This window comes from Salmo salar, chromosome 01, assembly GCF_965601325.2.
Source record: "Salmo salar chromosome 01, fSalSal1, whole genome shotgun sequence".
NCBI lineage: Eukaryota > Metazoa > Chordata > Actinopteri > Salmoniformes > Salmonidae > Salmo > Salmo salar.
The window spans coordinates 150532673-150557114 of NC_138291.1; the positions used below are offsets into that span (position 1 = coordinate 150532673).

Sequence of the window (24442 nt, forward strand, 5' to 3'; positions counted from 1 at the left end):
AAAATATTATTATTAGTTTTTCACAAACGTAGCAGGATGGGCTATTAGCTGAACAACCTTTACTAAAGAATTGTCTAATAGCCCTCCCCAACTTGCAACAAATCATTTGTATCTACCTTTCCACATCTACCCACACACGTATCTACCTACACATGGTTAATGTTCTGAAGAGAAATATATATATATATTTTGGTCATGGCTCCCGAGTGGCGCAGCGGTCTAAGGCACTGCATCTCAGTGCAAGAGGCTTTACTACAGTCCCTGGTTCAAATACAGGCTGTACCACATCTGACCGTGATTGGGAGTGCCAATTGTCCCAGCGTCATCCGGGTTTGGCTGGGGTAGGCCGTCATTGTAATTAAGAATTTGTTCTTACTTGTCACGTCCTGACCAGTAATAGGGGTTATTTGTTATTATAGTTTGGTCAGGACGTGGCAGGGGGTGTTTGTTTCATGTGGTTTGGGCTATGTATTTAGGTAGAGGGGTATTTGTTTTATATGGTTCGGGGTGTGTGTGTATGTAGAAGGGTGTTGGATTTATGTGTTCCGGGGTTTTTGGTTTATGTTCTTGTTTTGTATTCTAGGGTTTCTATGTTGTGTATTCTTTTGTTGGCCTGGTATGGCTCTCAATCAGGAACAGCTGTACATCGTTGTTTCTGATTGAGAGTCATACTTAAGGAGCCTGTTTTCCACCTGTCCCTTTGTGGGAGATTGTTTTTGCACTGCTGTGTATTAGCCTGCGAAACTGTCGTACTGTCGTTCTTTGTTTATTGTTTTTTCGTGTTCACCTATAAATAAAATAATGATGAGCACGCAACCCGCTGCGCCTTAGTCTAATCCCTTCGACTACCGTGACATTACCTGACTTGCCTAGCTAAATAAAGGTTACATTTAAAAAAAACCTGGCGGCAACCGTAGCGCAATCAATAGGAGGTGAACAGTGGCTGGTGCTGAAAATATAGCTAACTTGGTAAGCAAGTGTGGCACACCAACAGATGGAGAAAACCTACACCAGTCGAGCAATTGATTTCAACAATAATATTCATTTTAATTTGACTTTACAAACAACAAGAGGGATTAATTGGAGTCTAGTTCTTCAGAGCCTAGACCAATATAAAATAACTTAACTGGCTGAGGTTGGCTATGAGGCTTAACAGCCTAATGGAAGTAGGATTTTTTATGTGGCTTTCTAACGATTGCAACTGGTCAAAAATGTAGCATCCTGAATAAAACAATCATTTAAAGAAAAAAAAATATTTATGTTCGAACTAAAACAATGTAACTAATAATGAGAAGCGCACATTTGTAAATCCCAAACTCTAAAAGTAATTGGAAAGGTAGATACAAATTGTGTGTGACATTGTGGTTACAATAAAGAATGTAACAAGATGTAAACAAGATGCTATGTTTTTGTTTACAGTAGTGATGGACAACTGGAGGCATTTTGAAAACAGGTTTTCAAACACTTGTTTTTCACAAGTGTACTGTAGTACTGTTGCAGGTATTAGCCCATCATGCAAATTTTTCCTATTAGCAGGACAATATACTTTTTATAGCCCGGCTACTGTTGTGAAAATCCCTCAACTTTCAATGTGTTTGATGCTTAAGTACTCTAAAGTGTTACATTTCTAACCGATGAAGGTGCTCATGGATGAGATTCAAACTTTGTAGACCGAGATCGAGATATTGAAGGCAGACCATCAGAAAGAGAAACATTCTCTGAGGGCAGCGATACGGGCAACAGCTGATGCATTGGTCCAGAGCCAAGCGGTATTGGCGGAGAGTCACTCCTCATTAGCGGAGAGTCAGGCGGCATTTGTGGAGAGTCAGGCAGACGCGTTGAAAAGGGCAAGGAATGAGATGGAGTCACAATCCATGCCAGGCACACCTCTGAGCTCTGGAACTCCACCTCCGACAGGCAGAGTCAACATACGTGGCGGGTTCGTCAGGTTGTCGGTTCACCCTGACATTTCCATTCCTCTTCTGACAACAGAACTTGGCCAACTGCTCACCAGGCAGTGGGTCGCCCACACCATTATGCTGTTCTGCTATTCCAAGGATGTGTAACTGAAGAGAGATACCACGAGTGGAAACAGAATACAAACTGGGATGGATCCCGAGGCAAATGTGGCTTACCAGTGTTCATCATTAATACTCTGTCTCAGAAGTTTCCGGTCATGACTGATGCAATCCGAAAAAATATTAAATACAGAGTTAATGAGTACTTGAGGTCACCGAGAAAGTCTGGACATGGCCTGCTCTCCCTTATGTAAGGAATTAGGCACTTTCCCATGTTTAATACAGTATGTACTTTAGGCTTCGTTTACTTGTCAGACTGCACAGTAGCCAAATAAACAAATGCAGGTGGCTTATATCTTCAAAATGCTTTAAATGCTTTATTATGCAAATGTTAAAGCATATACTGTACAGTACTGTATTTCTTCATCAGCATCTTTATGCTTTCGTTAATAAAATAATGATAAAAATACTCTTTCAAAATGCTGATGTTTATTTCGTTATGGATCCATAATGAATTTCTATGGGAATAAATATCACTGATTTACAGAAATATTGGAACAAAGTTGTCTAATAAAGGCAAACAATTTAGAATCCTCAAATCCTTTTATGCTGTAGCCTACTCCCGACCGTCACATTGTACAGCGCCATATTTTCCATCCCATCCTAACGGAAACCCTGAGTGTTTCGTTTTCTGTTTTTCTCGGAATAGAAACATCATAATATTAATCAAATTAATTAAGCCAAATTTCTTGAAATCAATCCCATATATTATGTTATTACAAAAAAGGTTTTAAATTCTCTGTTAATGCCAATATGGAAGACTATCAAATGCTTCTCAAAGATGCCCTCTGGTGGTCAAACTGGCACTAACTTGCATTAACAGAAAAAATGGCTGACAATTAGATAACGTGCCACAGAATGCTGCAGCAGCCAACAAGGTGTACTGCAGTGTGACAAAACTTTTAAAGGAGGAACCACTGTACACTACCGGTGTACAGTATATACTGTGCTCTATACCATCTACTGCATCTTGCCATCCTGATGTAATGTATCACTAGCCACCTTAAACAATGCTGCTTTATATGTTTTCATACTCTACAATACTCATCTCATACTGTACTCCATAACATCTATTACATCTTGCCTATGCCGTTCGGCCATCACTCATTTATATATTTTTATGTACATATTTGGATTCATTCCTTTACACTTGTGTGTACAAGGTAGTTGTTGTGGAATTGGTAGATTACTTGTTAGATATTACTGCATGGTCGGAACTAGAAGCACAAGCATTTCGTTACACTTGCATTAACACCTGCTAACCATGTGTATGTGACAAATACATTTATTTTGATTTGATTTACATTTACATTTACATTTAAGTCATTTAGCAGACGCTCTTATCCAGAGCGACTTACAAAATGGTGCATTCACCTTATGATATCCAGTGGAACAACCACTTTACAATAGTGCATCTAAATCTTTTAAGGGGGGGGGGGGGGGGGGGTTAGAAGGATGACTTTATCCTATCCTAGGTATTCCTTAAAGAGGTGGGGTTTCAGGTGTCTCCGGAAGGTGGTGATTGACTCCGCTGTCCTGGCGTCGTGAGGGAGCTTGTTCCACCATTGGGGTGCCAGAGCAGCGAACAGTTTTGACTGGGCTGAGCGGGAACTGTGCTTCCTCAGAGGTAGGGGGGCCAGCAGGCCGATTTGATTTGATAAGTTTTTTTCTACATTGTACAATAATAGTGAAGATATTTAAACTATGAAATAACACATATGGAATCATGTAGTAACCAAAAAAGTGTTAAATAAATCAAAATATATATATTTGAGATTCTTCAAAGTAGCCACCCTTTGCCTCAATGACAGCTTTGCACACTTTTGTCATTCTCTCAACCAGCTTCATGAGATAACCTGGAATTCAGCTCAATTAACAGATGTGCCTTTTAAAATTTAATTTGTGGAATTTCTTTCCTTCCTAATGGGTTTGAGTCAATCAGTTGTGTTGTGACAAGGTAGGGGGGTATACAGAAGATAGCCCTTTTTAGTAAAAGACCAAGTCCATATTATGGCAAGAACAGCTCAAATAAGCAAAGAGAAATGACAGTCCATTACTTTGAGACTTGAAGGTCAGTCAATATGGAACATTTGAAGAACTTTGAAAGTTTCTTCAAGTACAGTCGCAAAAACCATCAAGTGCTATGAGGAAACTGGCTCTAATGAGGACCGCCACAGGAATGGAAGAGTTACCTCTGCTGCAGAGGATAAATTCATTAGGGTTACCAGCCTCAGAAACTGCAGCCCAAATAAATTCTTCACAGAGTTCAAGTAACATACACATTTCAACATCAACTGTTCAGAGGAGAGGTGAATCAGGCCTTCATGGTCGAATTGCTGCAAAGAAACCACTCCTAAAGGACAACAATAAGAAAAAGAGACTTGCTTGGGTCAGGAAACATGAGCAATGGACACGAGACCGGTGCAAATGTGTTGTTTGGTCTGGAGTCCAAATTGGAGATTTTTGGTTCTAACCCCCATGTTTTTGTGTGGGTGAACGGATGATCTCTGCATGACTATTTCTCACTGTAAAGCATGGAGGTGGAGGTGTATGGTGTGGGGGTGCTTTGCTGGTGACACTCTTGTGATTTTTTTTTTATAATTCAAGGCACACTTAACCAGCATGGCTTCCACAGCATTCTGCAGCGATATGCCATCCCATCTGGTTTGTGCTTAGTGGGGCTATCATTTGTTTTTCAACAGGACAATGACCCAACACCCCTTCAGGCTGTGTAAGGGATATTTTACCAAGAAGGAGAGTGATGGAGTGCTGCATCAGATGACCTGGCCTCCACAATCCCCTGACCTCAACGAAATTGAGATGGTTTGGGATGAGTCGGACCGCAGAGTGAAGGAAAAGTAGCTAACAAATGCTCAGCATATTTGGGAACTCCTTCAAGACTGTTGGAAAAGCATTCCAGATGAAGCTGGTTGAGAGAATACCAAGAGTGTGCAAAGTTGTCATCAAGGCAAAGGGTGGCTATTTGAAGAATCTCAAATATAAAATATATTTTGATTTGTTTAACACCTTTTTGGTTACTACATGATTCCATGTGTTATTTCATAGTTTTACTATCTTCACTATTATTCTACAATGTAGAAAATAGTCAAAATAAAGAAAAACCCTTGAATGAGTAGGTGTTCTAAAAGATTTGACCGGTAGTGTATGTGACAGACTTCAGCAAGCACGCCCCCACACCGGCCCATTGTATTCCTTGAGGCCCCATTTATTAGCCAGATAATGATCATTTTGCACAAAACAAAACTAGTTAGGCTCACTAGGCTAAAAATGGACCAGCCCATCTGGCATTTGCCCAAAATGCCAGATGTCCAGTCCACCCCTGGGGCGGCAGGTAGCCTTGTGGTTAGAGCTTTGGGCCAGTAACCGAAAGGTTGCTGGATCGAGTCCTCGAGCTGACAAGGTAAAAAACTGTCATTCTGCCCCTGAACAAGGTAGGCTGTCATTGTAAATAATAATTAGTTCTTAACTGGCTTGCCTAGTTAAATTAAGGAAAAGTAAAACACACTCCCCACCTCACACAATCTCTCCTCTAATGCCTGACTGAAGTGATAATCATGCTTTCTTCCACTTGTCTTAGATTGCAGTGGCACTGGTATTTATCTTCTCACATGTTTCTTTGAGGGGTCATTAAACTAGGCTTTGAGATGAAAAATGAGGCAGTGAATCATATCACAGGTTCCATCTGCTGGCCTGCCTAATCTGGGCATACAGACCCAAATACATATGGCCGCCACATATGTTTCCGTGCTAATCGTCCTGAGCTGTGAAGAGGGATGTACTTAAAACGAATTGATACGTAACAGAGAGAGAGAGATGAAGGGAGCACGAGGGAGATTTGGGTAAATCTGATAATCTCTCAGTTCTCTTGGCATGGTTATTATTATGTCTGTTGACTTATCATTCCATTTAGATGTGTTTGTGTCCGACACACACACAGCAACTGATCTCTGAAGAGTAGCCCGGATGAATCAGCATACACCAACACACACCACCGAGCATTGTGCTCTAGAAAATGACTTGTCTTTTTGACATTGAAGAATTGTGATGTTTTTGTTTTCAAGAAAAGTCAAGAAAAGTCTATTGGATATCTGATATGAACAAAATGGTGGATGAGTTATGGGAATACAATGAAGGAAAATATGAAACTGGCATATTATTTTGTGCTCATGTAACAGTGTAGGTTCCGTCCCTCTCTTCGCCCCAACCCGGGTTCGAACCAGGGACCCTTGCACACATCAACAACTGACACCCCACGAAGCATCGTTACCCATCGCACCACAAAAGCCGCGGCCCTTGCGACGCAAGGGGAAACCCTACTTCAAGTCTCAGAGCGAGTGACGTCACCGATTGAAATGCTACTAGCGCGCACCACCGCTAACTAACTAGCCATTTCACATCGGTTACACTCATGTTGGGGAAAAGTTGATGAGTGAAAGGCTTGTTACTGATAGATGCAGTCTACCATCCCCCTTTAGCTGATGAAATAACATAACCAACTAATCAGATAGAGGTAATTATACTTTTAGTAACATATGCTTTCAGAACAGTTACTTTGAGAGGCTGTTTAGAGTTACGATAAAAACATATTACTCATCGCCTTTGTATTCACACCACCTGCTGTCTTCATGTGAATATAATTGCATTAACCCTTTATTGCCATTTTATTACCTGTTATTTTACCAGAGACGATGACAGAGACCATTCATTTACGTGTCACATTTATCAGGCCATACCATCACACTATCAAGACTGTTGGCAAATCTCGCTATTGCCTGTAAAGGTAGGCGTATATTCTGATTAATGCATGTGACTTTGGACACAATCCAAGTACAGGAGTGCAGAGAAAAAGGGAGTCTGATGGTAATAGCATGCTGAACACGGCCAATGAAAGTTGTTACCACCGAGCAATGCACGGGGAAATTGAACCCAGCTGATCGACTCTCTGAGAATTGGAACTAAGTAATAGGTCAATTTGAAGGGCCCAAGGACCTACTCACAGCTTAATCATGGTGGGGAACAATTGAGGGTTGGTGAGTCTAGGAGAGGAAAAAGAGGCCTTGGTGGTGTACCTGAGACAAAGTATGCTTTCGGTGCTGTTATAGTACAGCAGAATTACTGTTTGCAATGCGCAATCAACATGTGCAATGATAATTTTCTGTCAGACAACGTTGTATTGACACATTATCACTAGAACATATTGCCTAGATAACAGCATGAGTCATTTCATATCCTGCTTTACATTTACAGTACAACCCATTTTGTGTGTGCTATTGCACACATGCCAAATATTTCAGCAGATCATGTAATGAATGATAAACTAGGTAATTGAGTCAGACTTGATTTGTTTGGACTTGTCTTACTAATGAGTAGTGCTATTTTACCTGGGCCTTGTGTTAACCTGTATTTAGCCTGCATCTGTTTTATTGTGTCAAGAGATTATAGAGGATAGAGTCCAAAGCTAAACCACAGGGTCCTTTCACTACAATGGACTCTACGAACACATTGAAGTCCTCATTGACATGGATCCAAAGGACGGGGTTGCAGCAAATGAGAAATCTATATAGGGTTGCTGCCTTTTTCTCAAACATGAGCCAAACCCAGTGAAGAGATAAGCACAAATTGGACCAGATTGTAGCTTTCTTCATTTCTCCCTTCCTCTTTGTCTTTCTCTCTCTCTTTATCAGCATCTCTCCCTCACTCGTGCTGAGACAATTGCACACTGATACACAGAGACACAGATACACACACACATACACACAAGTACACTTTCATATACAGAAGCTCACATATAGAAATATACAGTTACACATCCATACACATAATGATCGCACACACACACACACCCACGCAAGTGTGCTACCTACCTTGTGAGTGATTTCATGTGGAGACCTAATATGCCTCATTATCTTCCCTACTTTACCTTGAGATTTGTTGATGCAAAACCAGCCACAATGCAATTTGCATTCATTTGTTCCCATCCCCTTGAAGAGCAGTAATTAGAAAGCGCTTTTCAAAAGGCTGAGAGAGAGAGAGATTGCCTTGTCACAGAGACACCGCACCTCCATCAAGGACAGTGTGTGTGTGTGCCTGTGTGTGTTTAAAATCAAATCAAATCAAATTGTATTTGTCACATTGTATTTGTAAACAACAGGTGTAGACTAACAGTTAAATGCTTACATGCGGGCCCTTCACAACAATGCAGAGAGAAAGAAAATTGAGAAATAAAAGAAAAGTAATAAGACGTAATAATAAATACACAATGAGTAACAATAACTTGGCTCTACACACGGGTTACCAGTATTGAGTCGATGTGCAGGGGTATGAGGTAATGGAGGTAGATTGGCATAGCGAGGAATAAAGTGACTTGGCAACAGGATAGATAATAAATGGTAGCAGCAGCGTATGTGATGAGTTTGTGCAATAAGGTTCAATGCAGATAGTCTGTGTAGCTATTTGGTTAACTACTTACTAACTATTTAGCAGTATTATGGCTTGGGGCTAGAAGCTGTTCCTGTTGGTTCCACACTTGGTACATCGGTACCGCGTGCCATGCTATAGCACAGAGAACAGGAGGGAGTCTTTGACAATTTGATGAAGTAATGCAACGGGAACGCAACTGCGCGCGTCCTTCTTATAGAATTCCAAGGCGCATATTAAAGACCTGTCCACATTTACTTTTCTTCAGCCAACAAGATGAGTAGGCAAAAACGAACAGCAAAAACACTAGCCCATGTCAATCTATTATCCCCCATAGTACAAAAGTTGACCTATTCTATTGGTCAAATTTTCCTTCTGTGCGATAAATAAATATTCGAAACATACTCCTGGAAGTTGTGGGATGCCGTAGATCCCAAATGAATACAACCACTGGCATGACCTTTTTTTTTTTTATCAGTGAGGCTGATGCAACAGAAAAGAACGTTTAGCTTAAAATGTTCATCAACTATTAGGATATTTCTTCACATTATAAGCACAGCAATGTGCACACGGAAGTAAGCTATAAGCACAAATGTTCCAAAATGCAATCAATTAGCAGGAAAACACGTTCTCAAAAGTGACTGCAAATGTGATTATGCATGTAATGCATATTTATGGTGAAAATAAACTTCCCCAAACTCACACGCTGCCTATGTGTGCCAGTTAGGCTCTACACAAGTTGTAAAGCGGATTCATGTACTTCATTTTAAGAAATGATTTGGCCACTTTATTTGTGATACAAACCTTGTTTAAACATATAAGCCTATGGGCTAGGCTGCATGAACTGTGTGACTATGATTTGAAAAAGTTGCACGTACTGTAATGCACACGCTGGGCATCATTCACAAGTGATAATACATCATTCATAAGTGTTAATACATCATTCACAAGTGATAATACATCATTCATAAGTGTTAATACATCATTCACAAGTGATAGTACATCATTCATAAGTGATAATACATCATTCACAAGTGATAATACATCATTCATAAGTGATAATACATCATTCACAAGTGATAATACATCATTCATAAGTGATAATACATCATTCACAAATGATAATACATCATTCACAAGTGACAGGCTAATGTTATCACCCATCAGACTATTCTTAATTTAATCTTGTATTTACATAAACTAAAGAATATATGTGTTAAATTAGTTTAGCTTTAGAATGGACAATTATCATGTACCTGTCTCAGAACAGGATCAGGAGAAAAAAATATATGTCAGCTATGCACTTGAATAGCGAATGGACAACAATTTTCCCTTGGTTAATTTATATTATACTCCTGTTATAAAGTGAAGCAATGTGCTTAATATTAGGACAGTTGAAAAATACATATAGTAGGTCTAGATGATGGGATCTTCTTCTTTTTAATAGAGGCCATCAAAACTCTGTTTTCTCATGCAATTGCATAGCCTATAGAGATGTTGCACAACTTGATCTCATGGGCTCTCATGAAGTACATAGAATAAATAAATAAATGAAATGTATGCATTCACTACTGTAAGTCGCTCTGGATAAGAGCGTCTGCTAAATGACTAAAATGTAAAATGTAAAATGTAAGTATTTGATTTGATTTACGAATACATTAGCATTGATATCAGAGTGATTAGAGTGTCAATAGAGTGCTGAATACCAGGCAGTTAGCAAGTTTGGTAGCCTACTAATGCCCATCAGCATCATCAGAGCTTGGAGAAGCCTACTGTAGTTACCATGACTAAATGTTCACATGGAATTTGATTGCAGTTATGACTCATGACTGCCGGTGTGGTTCTAATACAGTCCCTGTAAGAGCCCTAGTCCCAGGGTCCTTAGCTTAGTTATGAGCTTGGTTACTATGATGTTGAACGCTGAACTGTAGTAAATGTACAGCATTCTCACATAGGTGTTCCTCTTGTCCAAGTGGGAGATGGCAATGTGGATTGCAATAGAGATTGCGTGGATTTTTTTCTGTGGATTTGTTTGGGTGGTATACAATTTGGAGTGGGTACAGGGTGTCTGGGATTATGGTGTTGATGTGAGCCATGACCAACCTTTCAAAGCATTTCATGGCTACATACGTGAATGCTAGGGGGATAGTAATTTAGACAGGTTACCTTGGTGTTCTTGGACACAGGGACTATGGTGGTCTGCTTGAAACAGGTAGGTATTACAGACTGGGTCAGGGAGAGGTTGAAAATGTCAGCGAAGACACTTGCCAGCTGGTCAGTGCATGCTCTGAGTAGACGTCCTGTTAATCCATCGTGAATGTTAACCTGTTTAATGGTCTTATTCACATTGGCTATGGAGAGAGCGATCACACAGTTTTCCGGAACAACTTTTGCTCTCATGCATGGTTCAGTGCTGCTTGCCTCGAAGGGTGAATAAAAGGCATTTAGCTTGTCTGGTAGGCTTTCATCACTGGCCAGCTCACAGCTGGGTTTGCCTTTGTAATCTGTGATAGTTTGCAAGCCCTGCCACATCCGACAAGTGTAGTATGACTCAATCTTAGCCGGTGTAGTAGGATTCAATCTTAGTCCTGTATTGCTGATTTGCCTGTTTGATGACTCGCCGGAGGTTGTAGCGGGATTTCTTATAGGCGTCCGGATTAGTGTCCCCTCTCCTTGAAAGTGGCAGCTCTAACCTTTAGCTCAGTGCAAATGTTGCCTGTAATCCATGGTTTCTGGTTGGGATATGTATGTATGGTCACTGTGGGGATGACCTCGTCGATGCACTTGTTAATGAAGTCGGTTAACAACGTGGTAAACTCCTTAATGTCATCGGATGAGTCTCGGAACATAATCCAGTCTGTGCTATTGACACAGTCCTGTAGCTCTTTTTTGGACCACTTCCGTATTGAGTGCGTCACTGGTACTTCCTGTTTGAGTTTTTGCTTGTAAGCAGGAATCAAGAGGATAGAGTTCGGGTTAGAGGGAGAGCTTGCTATGCGTTTCTGTGTGTGGAGTAAAGGTTATCTAGGGTTTATTCTTCTCTAGTTCCACAGATGACATGCTAGTAGAAATTAGGCAAGATGGATTTCAGTTTCCCTGTATTAAAATGACCATCCGCTGAGAGCGCTGCATCTGGATGAACATTTTCTTGTTTGCTTATGGCCTTATACAGCTTGTTGAGCACGGTCTTCGTGCCATCATCGATTTGTTTTGGTAAATAGACAACTACGAAAAATATAGATAAATATTTGTTAAACAGTATGGTCTACAGCTGATCGTGAGGTATTCTAACTCAGGCGAGCAGAACCTCAAGACTTCCGTAATATTAGAGATTGTGCACCAGCTGTTGTTAACAAAAAGCCTCACCTTTAGCTTATCCGAGGCTGCCGTTCGATCAAGCATAGAAGAAACTGCTAGATCTACAGTATGTTATCTATGTCCTTCTTCAGCCATGACTCCAAGAAACAGGATATTACAGTTCATCAGGTCCCGTTGATAGGATAGTCTCGAACGGAGCTCGTCCAGTTTGTTCTGCAGTGATTGTACGTTCACCAATAGAACGGAGGGTAGATGCAGATTATTTATTCGCTGATGTAATTTCGCCAGGGTGCGTCGGCCTTTCTTACTCCGTCTCTTCCTTTTCCAAGTCTCTGGGATTAGTGCTTGGTCCAAGGTGAGCGTTATGTCCTGTGCCGCCAGCTCGTTGAAGTAGAAATCTTCATCCAAATCGCGGTTAATAATCGCTGTCCTGATGTCCAGAAGCTCTTTTTGGTCATAGGAAACGATGGCAAAAACATTATGTAAAACCAACCCCCCCAAAAAATTGCGCAATAAAAAACACGCTAAATATTGGTCAGGAGCCTGTAAACCGGCAGCTACTTTGTCTGTGTGTGCATTCGTGCAGGTGTATGCACGTGTTTGCATGAGTATGATAGGGTAGATGGGACAAAAATCCCTGCTTCACAATTGAATTAACGGGCAGTGGTGTCTCCCAAACTAATGCAATCTCTTATAAAATCCTTTTACATTGCCAAAGGACCTAACCTGTTGAATGAGATTTACGAACCTGTCTAAAAACCAAGGTGTCAAAATTGTAAGTGGATACTGTACCTGGCCTACCTCTTCAAGCTGCCAAGTGACATCTTTATTATAACATTGCCCTTCTTCCCCCCCCCCCCCCCCATTCAAAGTGTAACAATTGCCTGTGTTGCTAAACATGCAAACTGCAAGCTGTCTCATGGAAATTAAAAGGACAACTGGTCTGCCAGGGGGATTATTTCAGACAAAGAATACTAATCAAATAATTATAGCTGGGTGGATATTTATATTTGAGATGCCCCTAATCCTACTGTGTCAAACACATATGGCAAAGGCTGATTATGTAATAGCTATGCTGTTGTTAAAATTAATATCTGGGAAATAATTCTGAATAACACCTGGATTACTTTGCAATGTAATAGTTGTAGAATGCTATGCTTTTCTTGTTTGTGGAATCACGTAGCTCTTTCAGTTGTTTCCCCAGCCATGCCCTGGGTTAATGATGGACCAGCATTCCCATTGCAGTTATTGGACCATACAATTTACACAACAGGGACAGAATTTATTTGTTTTGTAATTGGATGTCTATAGTAGACATTTTAGTGTAATTCAAATGTCTATGTGAATATTGGTCTATGATTGTGATTCAATTAGAGATCAGGCGTTTTGCCTGATTGCAGGACCCAGATCTGGCCCGTGGCAAAAGCGGTTTGGTTTAATGCTGATCATTTACACAATCAGGACCTACAGAGAATCAGAGATAGCCCACAGCCATGCTTGGCATTTGCCTAGATTAGATAACATGGTGACTCAATGGCGTGAGATGATGTTCACTGGCAGTTCGAGCAGAAAACTGGTAGCCAGCTGGGGCGGCAGGTAGCCTAGTGGTTAGAGTGTTGGGCCTAGCTAAATAAAGGTTACATAAAAAAACCCTGATAATTAATTGTCATTACATGGTGCCATGTGCTGCTAGTATTTTTTTAAATCTTACTTAGTGATGGTGATACATCTTCCCTTTCAATAAGAATCTGATCACAATTGACTTACACTCTTGTCTTAACATTGCCAGTAGCTATTGTGAACAGTAACTGCCATTTTAGACATTAGTCAAGTATGGCATTGATGATATTATGTCAACAGGGAAGATGCTTGCTATAGCAGGTGCCAATTGTAAAATTACCTTCAATTTTGCTCATCTACTTATCTTGTCCCCAGTGTGGTTTGTTGCTGTTACATAAATGGTTGTCGTAATATCATTGATGAATATCTAAAGACATAAGCATTTACCTATGCTGTTTTCCTTGTAGGGAGTTTGCGCGTTGGAAGGTGAGGAACACAGCCATCGAGAGGAGTGACCTGATCCGGAACCCCGTGCCACTTATGCCGGACTTCCAGCGCAGTGTCCGGTTGCTAGGGCGACGACCCTCCACTCAGCAGTTCATTGACACCATTATCAAGAAGTATGGAACCCACATCCTCATATCCGCCACCTTGGGAGGTAAGAAAGTATATATCTACTTCTACTTTATTAAGACACCCTTGGTGAGCCACAACAATGGCTTGTGGGATGCATTTGGCTCCGGGGTCCCAGGTGATGACTCCTGATTGTGGTTGGTTCAACCAAATTGTTTCCCCATGACCTTATTTAGGCAAAGTGCTGTTAATGTCCATGACACTTTTTTGATGGCTTATTAATGGGGAATTGATGGAAAATACATGTAGATGAGATATCAACGGGTAAATTGGTGGTTTTGACTGTCAAATGAGCTTATGCCTGGCTTGCCATAATTGAATGGCTACCCCCTCTAAAAGCTGCATTTCCTCTCATGGTTCTGTCCTGTTAAGAAAACATTTGACGTAATTGTATCTCATTAGACGTAGTTTTATCTCATTAAACATTGGTATATCAAACTGTCACTGAGGAGCTCATCCTATAGAAAGCTATCTTTTCTGTGTAAATCTAAGACTTCACTTGAATGTCAAACAGTCAGTTTAATAATTTAGTTAAGGGTGGGGGAATTCATTGGTAGAGGTTTAGAGTTGCAATATCTAGGAGGGTGCTGGAGGAGGCCAGAGGTGTGTGTGTGTGTACCTCAAGGGTGGGGGATTTCATTGGTAGAGGTTTAGAGTTGCAATATCAAGTACAAGCCTGCAAGGTGATTCACACTAACACACTAATTATGGAATTCTGAAATGTGATATTGAAGCGAAATATGATACTAAGGTAAAGTATTAATACGTTCAAAATAAAACCATTCCCAGCAGGATGATTCACTACTGCCACAAATACAGACGTGATTAAAGGTTGATGATAGATGAGGGGAATATTGACACACAGAACTGATTGCAATTTTGCAGGTCACAATTATTTTTCTCTGTTTTCTTTCTCTCATGGTTTATTTTCTCTCTTACTCTTTATTTGTTTCTCTCTCTCTCACACACTCTCTCTTTTATCACCAGATCATCTTTAACCTTGAAGGCATTTCAGAGCGTTATCGCCTAGAAGTCACTCATCTCAATCTCTGGGTTACATATTAATAAAGAACACCCTTATGTCAGCTGATAAACCCAGAAAACAGGAGTGTACTGAAAGCTGTCCTGAAAGCCCAGAGCTATTACATCTAAAATGATAAAGGAACACAGAAAAGACGATGTTCTCTTCGCCAGACTCACTTTATGAGCTAAAATGAGTGTGTATGTCTGTGTGTGTCCATGCGTGTATGCGGATGTAGCATGTGTATGTGTGTTTGCACATCTGTCTTTTACTCTTCATATGTTTTGGTTCATATGTATGCAGACACTATTGGACAGTGCACATTTTGCCATTGTGCAGTATAATAATAGAATGTAATATATCCTGTAAGATATACAGTAACCCACACACAGGTTTCATTAACTCCTCAGTAGAGTACCTATGTCTAGCAATTCCATTGCTTTTAAGCTCCAGTAGGCACTGGTGCTTAAATGATATACAGTTAAATCGATACCTTCCCCTCATGTATTGCTTTTATATATCCATCATCTTGTAAAATTTCATTACAGTAGCCAATAAAATTGTGCCCCTGTTTGGCAATATTGTAAATCCCTAAAAATGGCAAAACGTCATTGACCATAGACTGAGACAGAGTTTTAGAATGCTAAAGGTTCAGCCATAGGTATGAATCCATTTAGTCATTATTGAGGCCCATCGTCAAAGAGCTGCCCCAGTAAAATGTGAGACAATGTATTTCTTATAAAAAAATTCACTCACAAGTATAAAATACAGCTGAGCCTGCTGGGCCTGACATCACTGGGGCAAGAGCAGTAAAGTAACATATTTATATACAGTAGACCTACTTCCGGATAAACAGGAGAGGGGCAAAGCTATAGCGATAGAGAGTTAATGTGGTATCATTATCCTTATGCAGTAGGCCAAGGGTGTCTGTATAACCTTCCTTCCCCCGGGGAAGAGCAGGGAGAGCAGGGAGAGAATGGGTCTGTCATCTTCCCACGCCATGGTACTGCTGGTCCAACCAGGCATGAGACGTAGGCCTGAATGCCGCACCCGGTCACAGCCATCACAAGCTAAGTGACCAATCCCAATGCATCGCCAAGGGCCAAATAACCAATCACGATGCAGGTAGTTGTGAATATATGTGACATATTCTTGAATGAGTTCCAGATAACTTGGCTTATATGCTCTTTGAACGTCAAGGAGAGGAAACATTTGCTGTTTATGCTGTTCAAATGACCTTTATGTCATTTTAACTAACAGGCGTTAGTCATTGTTTGTTGCTGTGTAAAGGTTCAGGGCTTTCTGCTGGGGTGTTCACTTCTTCCCCTGCGGTGCCAGGATGTTCACTACTAAAGGTCATTCCCTTGGTGTGAAAGCAATCCACTCACTTGGAGTGTATACTTTTCAACCTTTATAAACACATAATCAGTTATTAAGGGAACATAGACTGTTTTTAGTGAAATGTTGATGCATAAATGGCAGTAATAGTCACTTTAGATCTAACTTACATTTTACATTTTAGTCATTATGTAGACACTCTTATCCAGAGCGACTTACATTAGCGCATTCATCTTAAGATAGTTAGGTGGGACAACAACATATCACAATCGTAGGAAGTACTATTTCCCTCAACAAATTAGAATTATGATTACAGTGAATTTAATGGAGATGGCTTGGAAACTTCAGTACTTCAATACTTGGTGCCTAACTAGCAACTGATGGACAACAAAGTGTGCGTACAGTGCCTTGCAAAAGTATTCATCCCCCTTGCCATTTTTCCTATTTTGTTGCACTACAACCTGTAATTTAAATAGATTTTTATTTGGATTTCATGTAATGGACATACACAAAATCGTCCAAATTGGTGGTGTGAAATGAAAAAAAATTACTTGTTTCAAAAAATAAAAAAAAATTAAAAACTGAAAAGTTGTTCGTGCATATACATGCTATGGAGCCCCTAAATAAGATCTGGTGCAACCAATTACCTTCAGAAGTCACATAATTAGTTAAATAAAGTCCACCTGTGTGCAATCTAAGTGTCACATGATCTGTCACATGATCTCAGTACACATACACCTGTTCTGAAAGGCCCCAGTGTCTGCAACAACGCTAAGCAAAGGGGCACCACCAAGCAAGCTGCACCATGGGGCAGCAGCGTAGCCTAGTGGTTAGAGCGTTGGACTAGTAACTGAAAGGTTGCAAGATCGAATCCCCGAGCTGACGAGGTACAAATCTGTCGTTCTGCCCCTGAACAAGGCAGTTAACCCACTGTTCCTAGGCCATCATTGCAAATAAGAATTTGTTCTTAACTGACTTGCCTAGTTAAATAAAGGTTAAAATAAATGAAGACCAAGGAGCTCTCCAAACAGGTCAGGGACAAAGTAGTGGAGAAGTACAAATCAGGGTTGGGTTATAAAAAATATCTGAATTTTTGAACATCCCACAGAGTACCATTAAATCCATTACAAAAAACTTGAAAGAATATGGCACCACAACAAACCTGCCAAGAGAGGGCCGCCCATCAAAACTGACGGACCAGGCAAGGAGGGCATTAATCAGGGAGGCAACAAAAAGACCAAAGATAACCCTGAAGGAGCTGAAAAGCTCCACAGCGGAGATTGGAGTATCTGTCCATAGGACCACTTTAAGCAGTACACTCCACAGAGCTGGGCTTTACGGAACAGTGACCAGAAATAGCCATTGCTTAAAGAAAAAAAAATAACAAGACACATTTGGTGTTTGTTAAAAGGCATGTGAGAGACTCCCCAAACATATGGAAGAAGGTATTCTGGTCAGATGAGACTAAAATTGAGTTTTTTGACCGTCAAGGAAAACGCTATATCTGGCCCAAACCCATCACCTCTCGTCACCCCGAGAACACAATGTTTTTCATCGGCAGGGACTGGGGAAACTGGTCAGAATGGAATTAATGATGGATGGCGCTAAATACAGGGAAATTCTTGAGGGAAACCTGTTTCAGTCTTCCGGAGATTTGAGACTAGGTCGGAGGTTCACATTCCAGCAGGACAATGACCCTAAGCATACTGCTAAAGCAACACTTGAGTGGTTTAAGGGTAAACATTTAAATGTCTTAGAATGGCCTAGTCAAAGCCCAGACCTCAATCCTATTGAGAATCTGTGGTATGACTTAAAGATTGCTGTACACCAGCGGAACCCATCCAACTTGAAGGAGCTGGAGAAGATTTGCCTTGAAGAATGGGCAACAATCTCAGTGGCTAGATGTGCCAAGCTTATAGAGACGTACCCCAAGAGACTTGCAGCTGTAATTGCTGCAAAAGGTGGCTCTACCAAAGTATTGACTTTGGGGGGGTGAATAGTTAAGCACGCTCAATTTTTCATTTCTTTTTGTCTTATTTCTTGTTTGTTTCACAATAAAAAATATTTTGTATCTTCAAAGTGGTAGTCATTTTGTGTAAATCAAATGATACAAAGCCCCCAAAAATCTATTTTTATTCCAGGTTGTAAGGTAATAAAATAGGAAAGGGGGAGTGAATACCTTCGCAAGCCCCTGTACATGAGTGAATGATGATACCAAGGAAAAGAGTAAGTCAACAATGGTATCATTTTGTACTGTATCATAATACAAGTCCCACTTCCTGTCTTCCTTGTAGGCGAGGAGGCGTTGACCATGTACATGGCCAAGAACAAGCTGGACAGAAAGCTGGTCAACGCCACTCAGAATGTGGAAGCCCTGCACCAGCTGGCATCCTCCTACTTCATCGACCGAGATGGCACCATGCGGAAACTCCATGAGATCCAGATCTCCACCAATGCCATCAAGGTATACCATCTATACACACAAAAATACAGTATTTAAATATGTTCAAATGTTTCCCACAGGATATGGATATAAAAGGAATATGTTTAAAAATTGGGATAATGTCAGCAACAACATTTTGCTGCTCCCACGAGTGATCTTTATTAACAAGGTTTTTTAACAAGACCAACATGATCTTATTCAGGTACACACACACACCTCTGGCCTCCTCCAGCCCCCTCCTAGCCCCCTGGAGAGAGTGTCGTGTCATCCTTTTGTTGTCCTAAGTGACAGGCGGATGAAGAGTTTCTGGCAGACAGGACTCTGGGTAGCAGGAAGTCAAGCATGACAAAATTAAACAGAATTGACAATGGCTGCTGAGTCAGGGCCGGGCAAGGAGTCGATGAGGGAAGAAGCACACACAGCACATTCTCAACAGAATAAGTATAGCCACTGTAACCAGCCACACTGTGTGGAGCCAGAGAAGACCTGTCCTGACTGTCTTCTTGACTGACAAATCTGCACTATCTCTTAGTGGTACCGATGTTGGACTGTGTATGTGGGAGATAATGGAGTATTAGGACATTTGTGTGTGTGTCCGTGTGTGTGCGTGTGCTTGAGTGCATAAAATAAACCACATGAAGACAATAGAAAATAACAAAAAGAGTGTATTACAGGAAAGAGAAAAACAGACAGAATATAGGAGGACAACAGTATCATAGAAATCCATTTGCATTGATTCCCAAAAGTAAACCGTGACAAAATAAAAACAATCAGTTTTGACAAAAAATATATAAAATCAGCAAACAAAGAAACGTTCTCTCACTGTCAACTGCATTTATTTTTAGCAAACTTAACATGTGTAAATATTTGGGGGGGGGTTCAAAATCAAAAGTAACAGTCAGTATCTGGTGTGGCCATCAGCTGCATTAAGTACTGCAGTGCATCCCCTCCTCATGGACTGCACCAGATTTGCCAGTTCCTGCTGTGAGATGTTACCCCACTCTTCCACCAAGGCACCTGCATGTTCCTGGACATTTCTGTGGGGAATGGCCCTAGCCCTCACCCTCCGATCCAACAGGTGCCAGACGTGCTCAATGTGATTGAGATCCGGGCTCTTCGTTGGCCATGGCAGAACACTGACATTCCTGTCTTGCAGGAAATCACGCACAGAATGAGCAGTATGGCTGGTGGCATTGTCATGCTGGAGGGTCATGTCAGGATGAGCCTGCAGGAAGGGTACCACATGAGGGAGGAGGATGTCTTCCCTGTAACACGTAGCATTGAGATTGCCTGCAATGACAACAAGCTCAGTCAAATGATGCTGTGACACACCGCCCCATACCATGACGGACTCTCCACCACCAAATCGATCCCGCTCCAGAATACAGGCCTCGGTGTAACGCTCATTCCTTCGATGAAAAACGTGAATCCGACCATCACCCCTGGTGAGACAAAATCACGACTCGTCAGTGAAGAGCACTTTTTTCCAGTCCTGTCTGGTCCAGTGATGGTGAGTTTGTGCCCATAGGCGACGTTTTTGCCAGTGATGTCTGGTGAAGACATCGCTTACAACAGACCTACAAGCCCTCAGTCCAGCCTTTCTCAGCCTAATGCGAACAGTCTGAGCACTGATGGAGGAATTGTGCGTTCCTGGTGTAACTCGGGCCATCCTGTACCTGTCCCACAGGTGTGATGTTCGAATGTACCGATCATGTGCAGGTGTTGTTACACTTGGTCTGCCACTGCGAGGACGATCAGCTGTCCGTCCTGTCTCCCTGTAGCGCTGTCTTAGGCGTCTCACAGTACGGACATTGTAATTTATTGCCCTTGCCACATCTGCAGTTCTCATGCCTCCTTGCAGCATGCCTAAGGCATGTTCACGCAGAGGAGCAGGGACCCTGGGCATCTTTCTTTTGGTGTTTTTCAGAGTCAGTAGAAAGGCCTCTTTAGTGTCCTAAGTTTTCATAACTGTGACCTTAATTGCCTACGGTCTGTAAGCTGTTAGTGTCTTAACGACCGTTCCACAGGTGCATGTTCATTAATTGTTTATGGTTCATTGAACAAGCATGGGGAAACAGTGTTTAAACCCTTTACAATGAAGATCTGTGAAGTTATTTGGATTTTTACGAATTATCTTTGAAAGACAGGGTCCGGAAAAAGGGATGTTTCTTTTTTGGCTGAGTTTGAGGCCACTGCCCACACAAATTAAGGCTGATACACATACTATTGAAACTGCTACCATCCAACATCACTGGTGGGTCTATCTATCCCACTATAAATAGGAGGTAACGGCAGAAGTAAAGTCAGCCGCTGATCCTGCAGTCACGTAGCAGACAGACAACGATCTGTACGTGGAGAGGAAGCTGGGTCTGAAGCACAGCCTGGATCTATAAACACAGAGAACAAGGCCCTGCACTTCCAATATTGATTTAATATGGCTGAGTCCAACTTCACAGTGAGATGCTGCTGCCTATAGAGAAAACACAGGCACAAAGACATCAATAGACACCAAAACTAAGATGTTTCCTGTCTGGTGAGTAAGCACATTTACCGAATAGTACTGCAGTGTTCAGTTTGGTTGCAGTGCCGTTTTATTTGGTGGTTTGCTTGCAGTAATGTAATGTGAGTTTTAAGTCCTGGAAGTTGCTATTGTATATAAGTTATGGTATTTAATTTCCCTTTCAGAATTTTTCATATCCTCATCTTATCATGTTATCTCACATACGAACACAGGCAAGTGCACATATATGCACACACAATACTGTTTGTGTTGTCATATGTCTAGAGTAAGCCCTAATCTCTCTGGCCTTGACACTCTTTCTGTCCTGATACCTCTTGCTGGAGGGGGGACGTGCCCCAGACACTTCAATAGGTTTTGGTGAGGCAGAAGGAGAAAAATGAAGAGTAGGAAAATGTGTGTGTGTGTTTGTGTGTTTGTGTGTGTGTGTACAGGCATTAGTGTGTGCTGGGATGGCCTGAGAGCATCCACTGATCTGCCAAGCCTGGCTATATTTATCAAGTCCTCATCCCTGGCCCGTCCCCCCCGTCTCCTCAAGCCTTAGCACTGCTTAAGAGGTTCCAGCAACATGCCAACGTTAATCAAAACGAAGACTTATTTCCACTGCCCCGGTGACGCCCAGGGCAAGCCGTGGACTTGTTATTTTCTAAGACCCCACACAGGAATTTATCTGCCCAAACCAATTGATTTTTGGAGCCTAGAAGCCTCAACCATCACCTCCTTTCCTTTTGGCTTTAAAAAGTTCACAGCCCTATGGGTGGCTTAATAACATAATTTCAAACAAACAAGGTTTTTGGGCCAAAGTGTCTCTGTAACTGGCAGTTTCTTGTCGGGGCTGTGAAGTCGTGAAGTGTGTGTAGTGAAATGTGTGCGTAGTGAAATGTGTGTATTTGCTGAGACATCTTTTTCTTGATTCAGTGTAGAGTTCTCATTCTCAGCTCGAACCCTATGGGCCGGGACGGGCCCAGTTTTCCTCTCCCCATGCTTTTCTAAGACAAGGGCTGTTTCCTCGTCTTCTCACTCTGCTGCTGCATTTTTCTCAACACCAGTTTAAATCAATATACTGTTTTAAGGGGTTTTGTTCAGGTTCAAGCTCATTACATTTCTGTGATGTTGGACCGGTCCTTGGCTCAGGCTTCAGCTCACCATGCTTGGGTCAGACGGGCTTGAATTTTCAGGCCCGATGATAACTCTAATTCAGTAGCCCTAAAGAGAACAGGGAGCTCAGTCATTTTAAACATCAGCTTTTAAATGGAATAAATCTAAGGGGAAAGAGAACACACACAGACAGCTGCTACAGGCAGGCTGACCTGAGGTTACTGAGTGATGCGATCATATAGGGGGATTCCTGTACTTCATTTGTCTCCTCGAATGTAGAACAGTTCTTCACTTCCTACACATTGAGAAGATGACAACTAAAGTTGCCAAGAGCATCCACTTTATTCTACTGCTTTTGCAATTAAATACACACAGCAATATCCATCCATCCATATTTCTGTTCATCGGACTACAGTATTTATCTATAGGTCAACCCATCCATTACCCCCACCATTCACTCAGCCAACTACCTTTCATTGTGTATGGTACTCTGGCTACCCATTCATTTAGCTTTCCATCCACCCATGCCTCAGCAGGGCAAACAAACAAATAATTGGGACACAGCATATTGGCTAAACCTGTAACATGCCCCAAATCAGAGATAAATCAGCACAAAGAAGAACTGCGCATGGCACTAACACCCTGCTGTGACAAATGAAAAGGAGGAGATATGTGCTTCTGGGTAGCACAGGGTTGGGCTACTGGCAGCCCAACCGGGATGGGCTATTGGTGGCCCAATTAAATAAAACGAAAATAAAATGTATATATATTTAACATTTTTACAAATGTTTCTCTCCACTGTCAAGAGGGTGGCCGCTAAAATGCTTTGCCCCCCCCCCCCCCCAGCAAAATGTTGCTTATGGCCCCCAAAAGGCTAGGGCCGACTATGATTGCATATGTGGGTATGGATGTGGGTACACAAACCCCCGGATCACTGCGGCCCCTCATGATTCAGATGCCAGCATCCCTGGTGTAGCAGGACACAATAGCTACCTATGAGGAGTGTATAATTTAAGAAGGAAAATAAGATGCCCAGTAAAGCATTTTAATGAAAGAATACAATTTTACGAGCAGGCAGTTCTTCTGTGACCAAGCTCCAGGATGATTATGCAGGGGTGGGGAGGAATATGGTTGCTGCTGTGTGACGTTGGCTTGTGTTCCCACAAGGTCACTTCCCTGAGGAGTCACTCTGCTGGCCTGATTTACACCAGGATTCAATATGCAGATTTACTGATGATGCAGCAGGATCTTGTTTCTAATTTCTGATTGCCACCTCTGTGGTCCGCAATGCTCTGGAGTAGAGTGGAGCAAAATGTGTCTGAGGTGTTAAAATTAACAGGCCCTATTTTTTAACCCAGATTTTTTTTGTGTGAATTTAACTAGGCTTTGATTGGTTGGTTGAGGAGGGTGTGGCCTAATGAAGGCATTTGAATTTTGAAGCTGCCTTATTATTATTCAATCTTGGTACTCAGTTTTAGCACTACCAATTTTACCAATTGTTACCTTTCCATGTAGGCTCGGAACACAATTAAAACCCCTCACATTTCATGAGTTGTGCGGTTAGGCCATGTGATACAGTGAAGTTACCTCTTACTAAATTCCATGGAATCCCTTTACATTCCAAAAGCAAACTTCCTCAGAGATGTGTCCAGCCACAGAGAGCTACTGGGGAGCATGTCCCTTCAGAGATGTGTCCAGCCACAGAGAGCATGTCCCTTCAGAGATATGTCCAGCCACAGAGAGCTACTGGGGAGCATGTCCCTTCAGAAATATGTGTCCAGCCACAGAGAGTTACTGGGGAGCATGTCCCTTCAGAGATGTGTCCAGCCACAGAGAGCTACTGGGGAGCATGTCCCTTCAGAAATGTGTCCAGCCACAGAGAGTTACTGGTGAGCATGTCCCTTCATTTCAATGTTTCCAGAAATAGAAAGTCATTAGGCGAGTGGCAGGTGATGGGCAGATTAAGAAAGCTCTGCAGTGGCAGCAGTCCCCTGATG

General features: G+C 41.7%; 1 protein-coding gene across 1 annotated transcript in view; it reads left to right on the plus strand.

The window, feature by feature from the left end:
* The window catches only part of LOC106565751 (BMP/retinoic acid-inducible neural-specific protein 1), a 164890-nt gene that overhangs the window by 65872 nt on the left and 74576 nt on the right, over positions 1-24442 (plus strand). Inside the window, exons 3-4 of the mRNA XM_014133232.3 lie at positions 13862-14052; positions 18681-18850. Of these exons, the coding sequence (XP_013988707.1) occupies positions 13862-14052; positions 18681-18850 (361 nt within the window). The remainder of the gene's footprint in view (positions 1-13861; positions 14053-18680; positions 18851-24442) is intronic.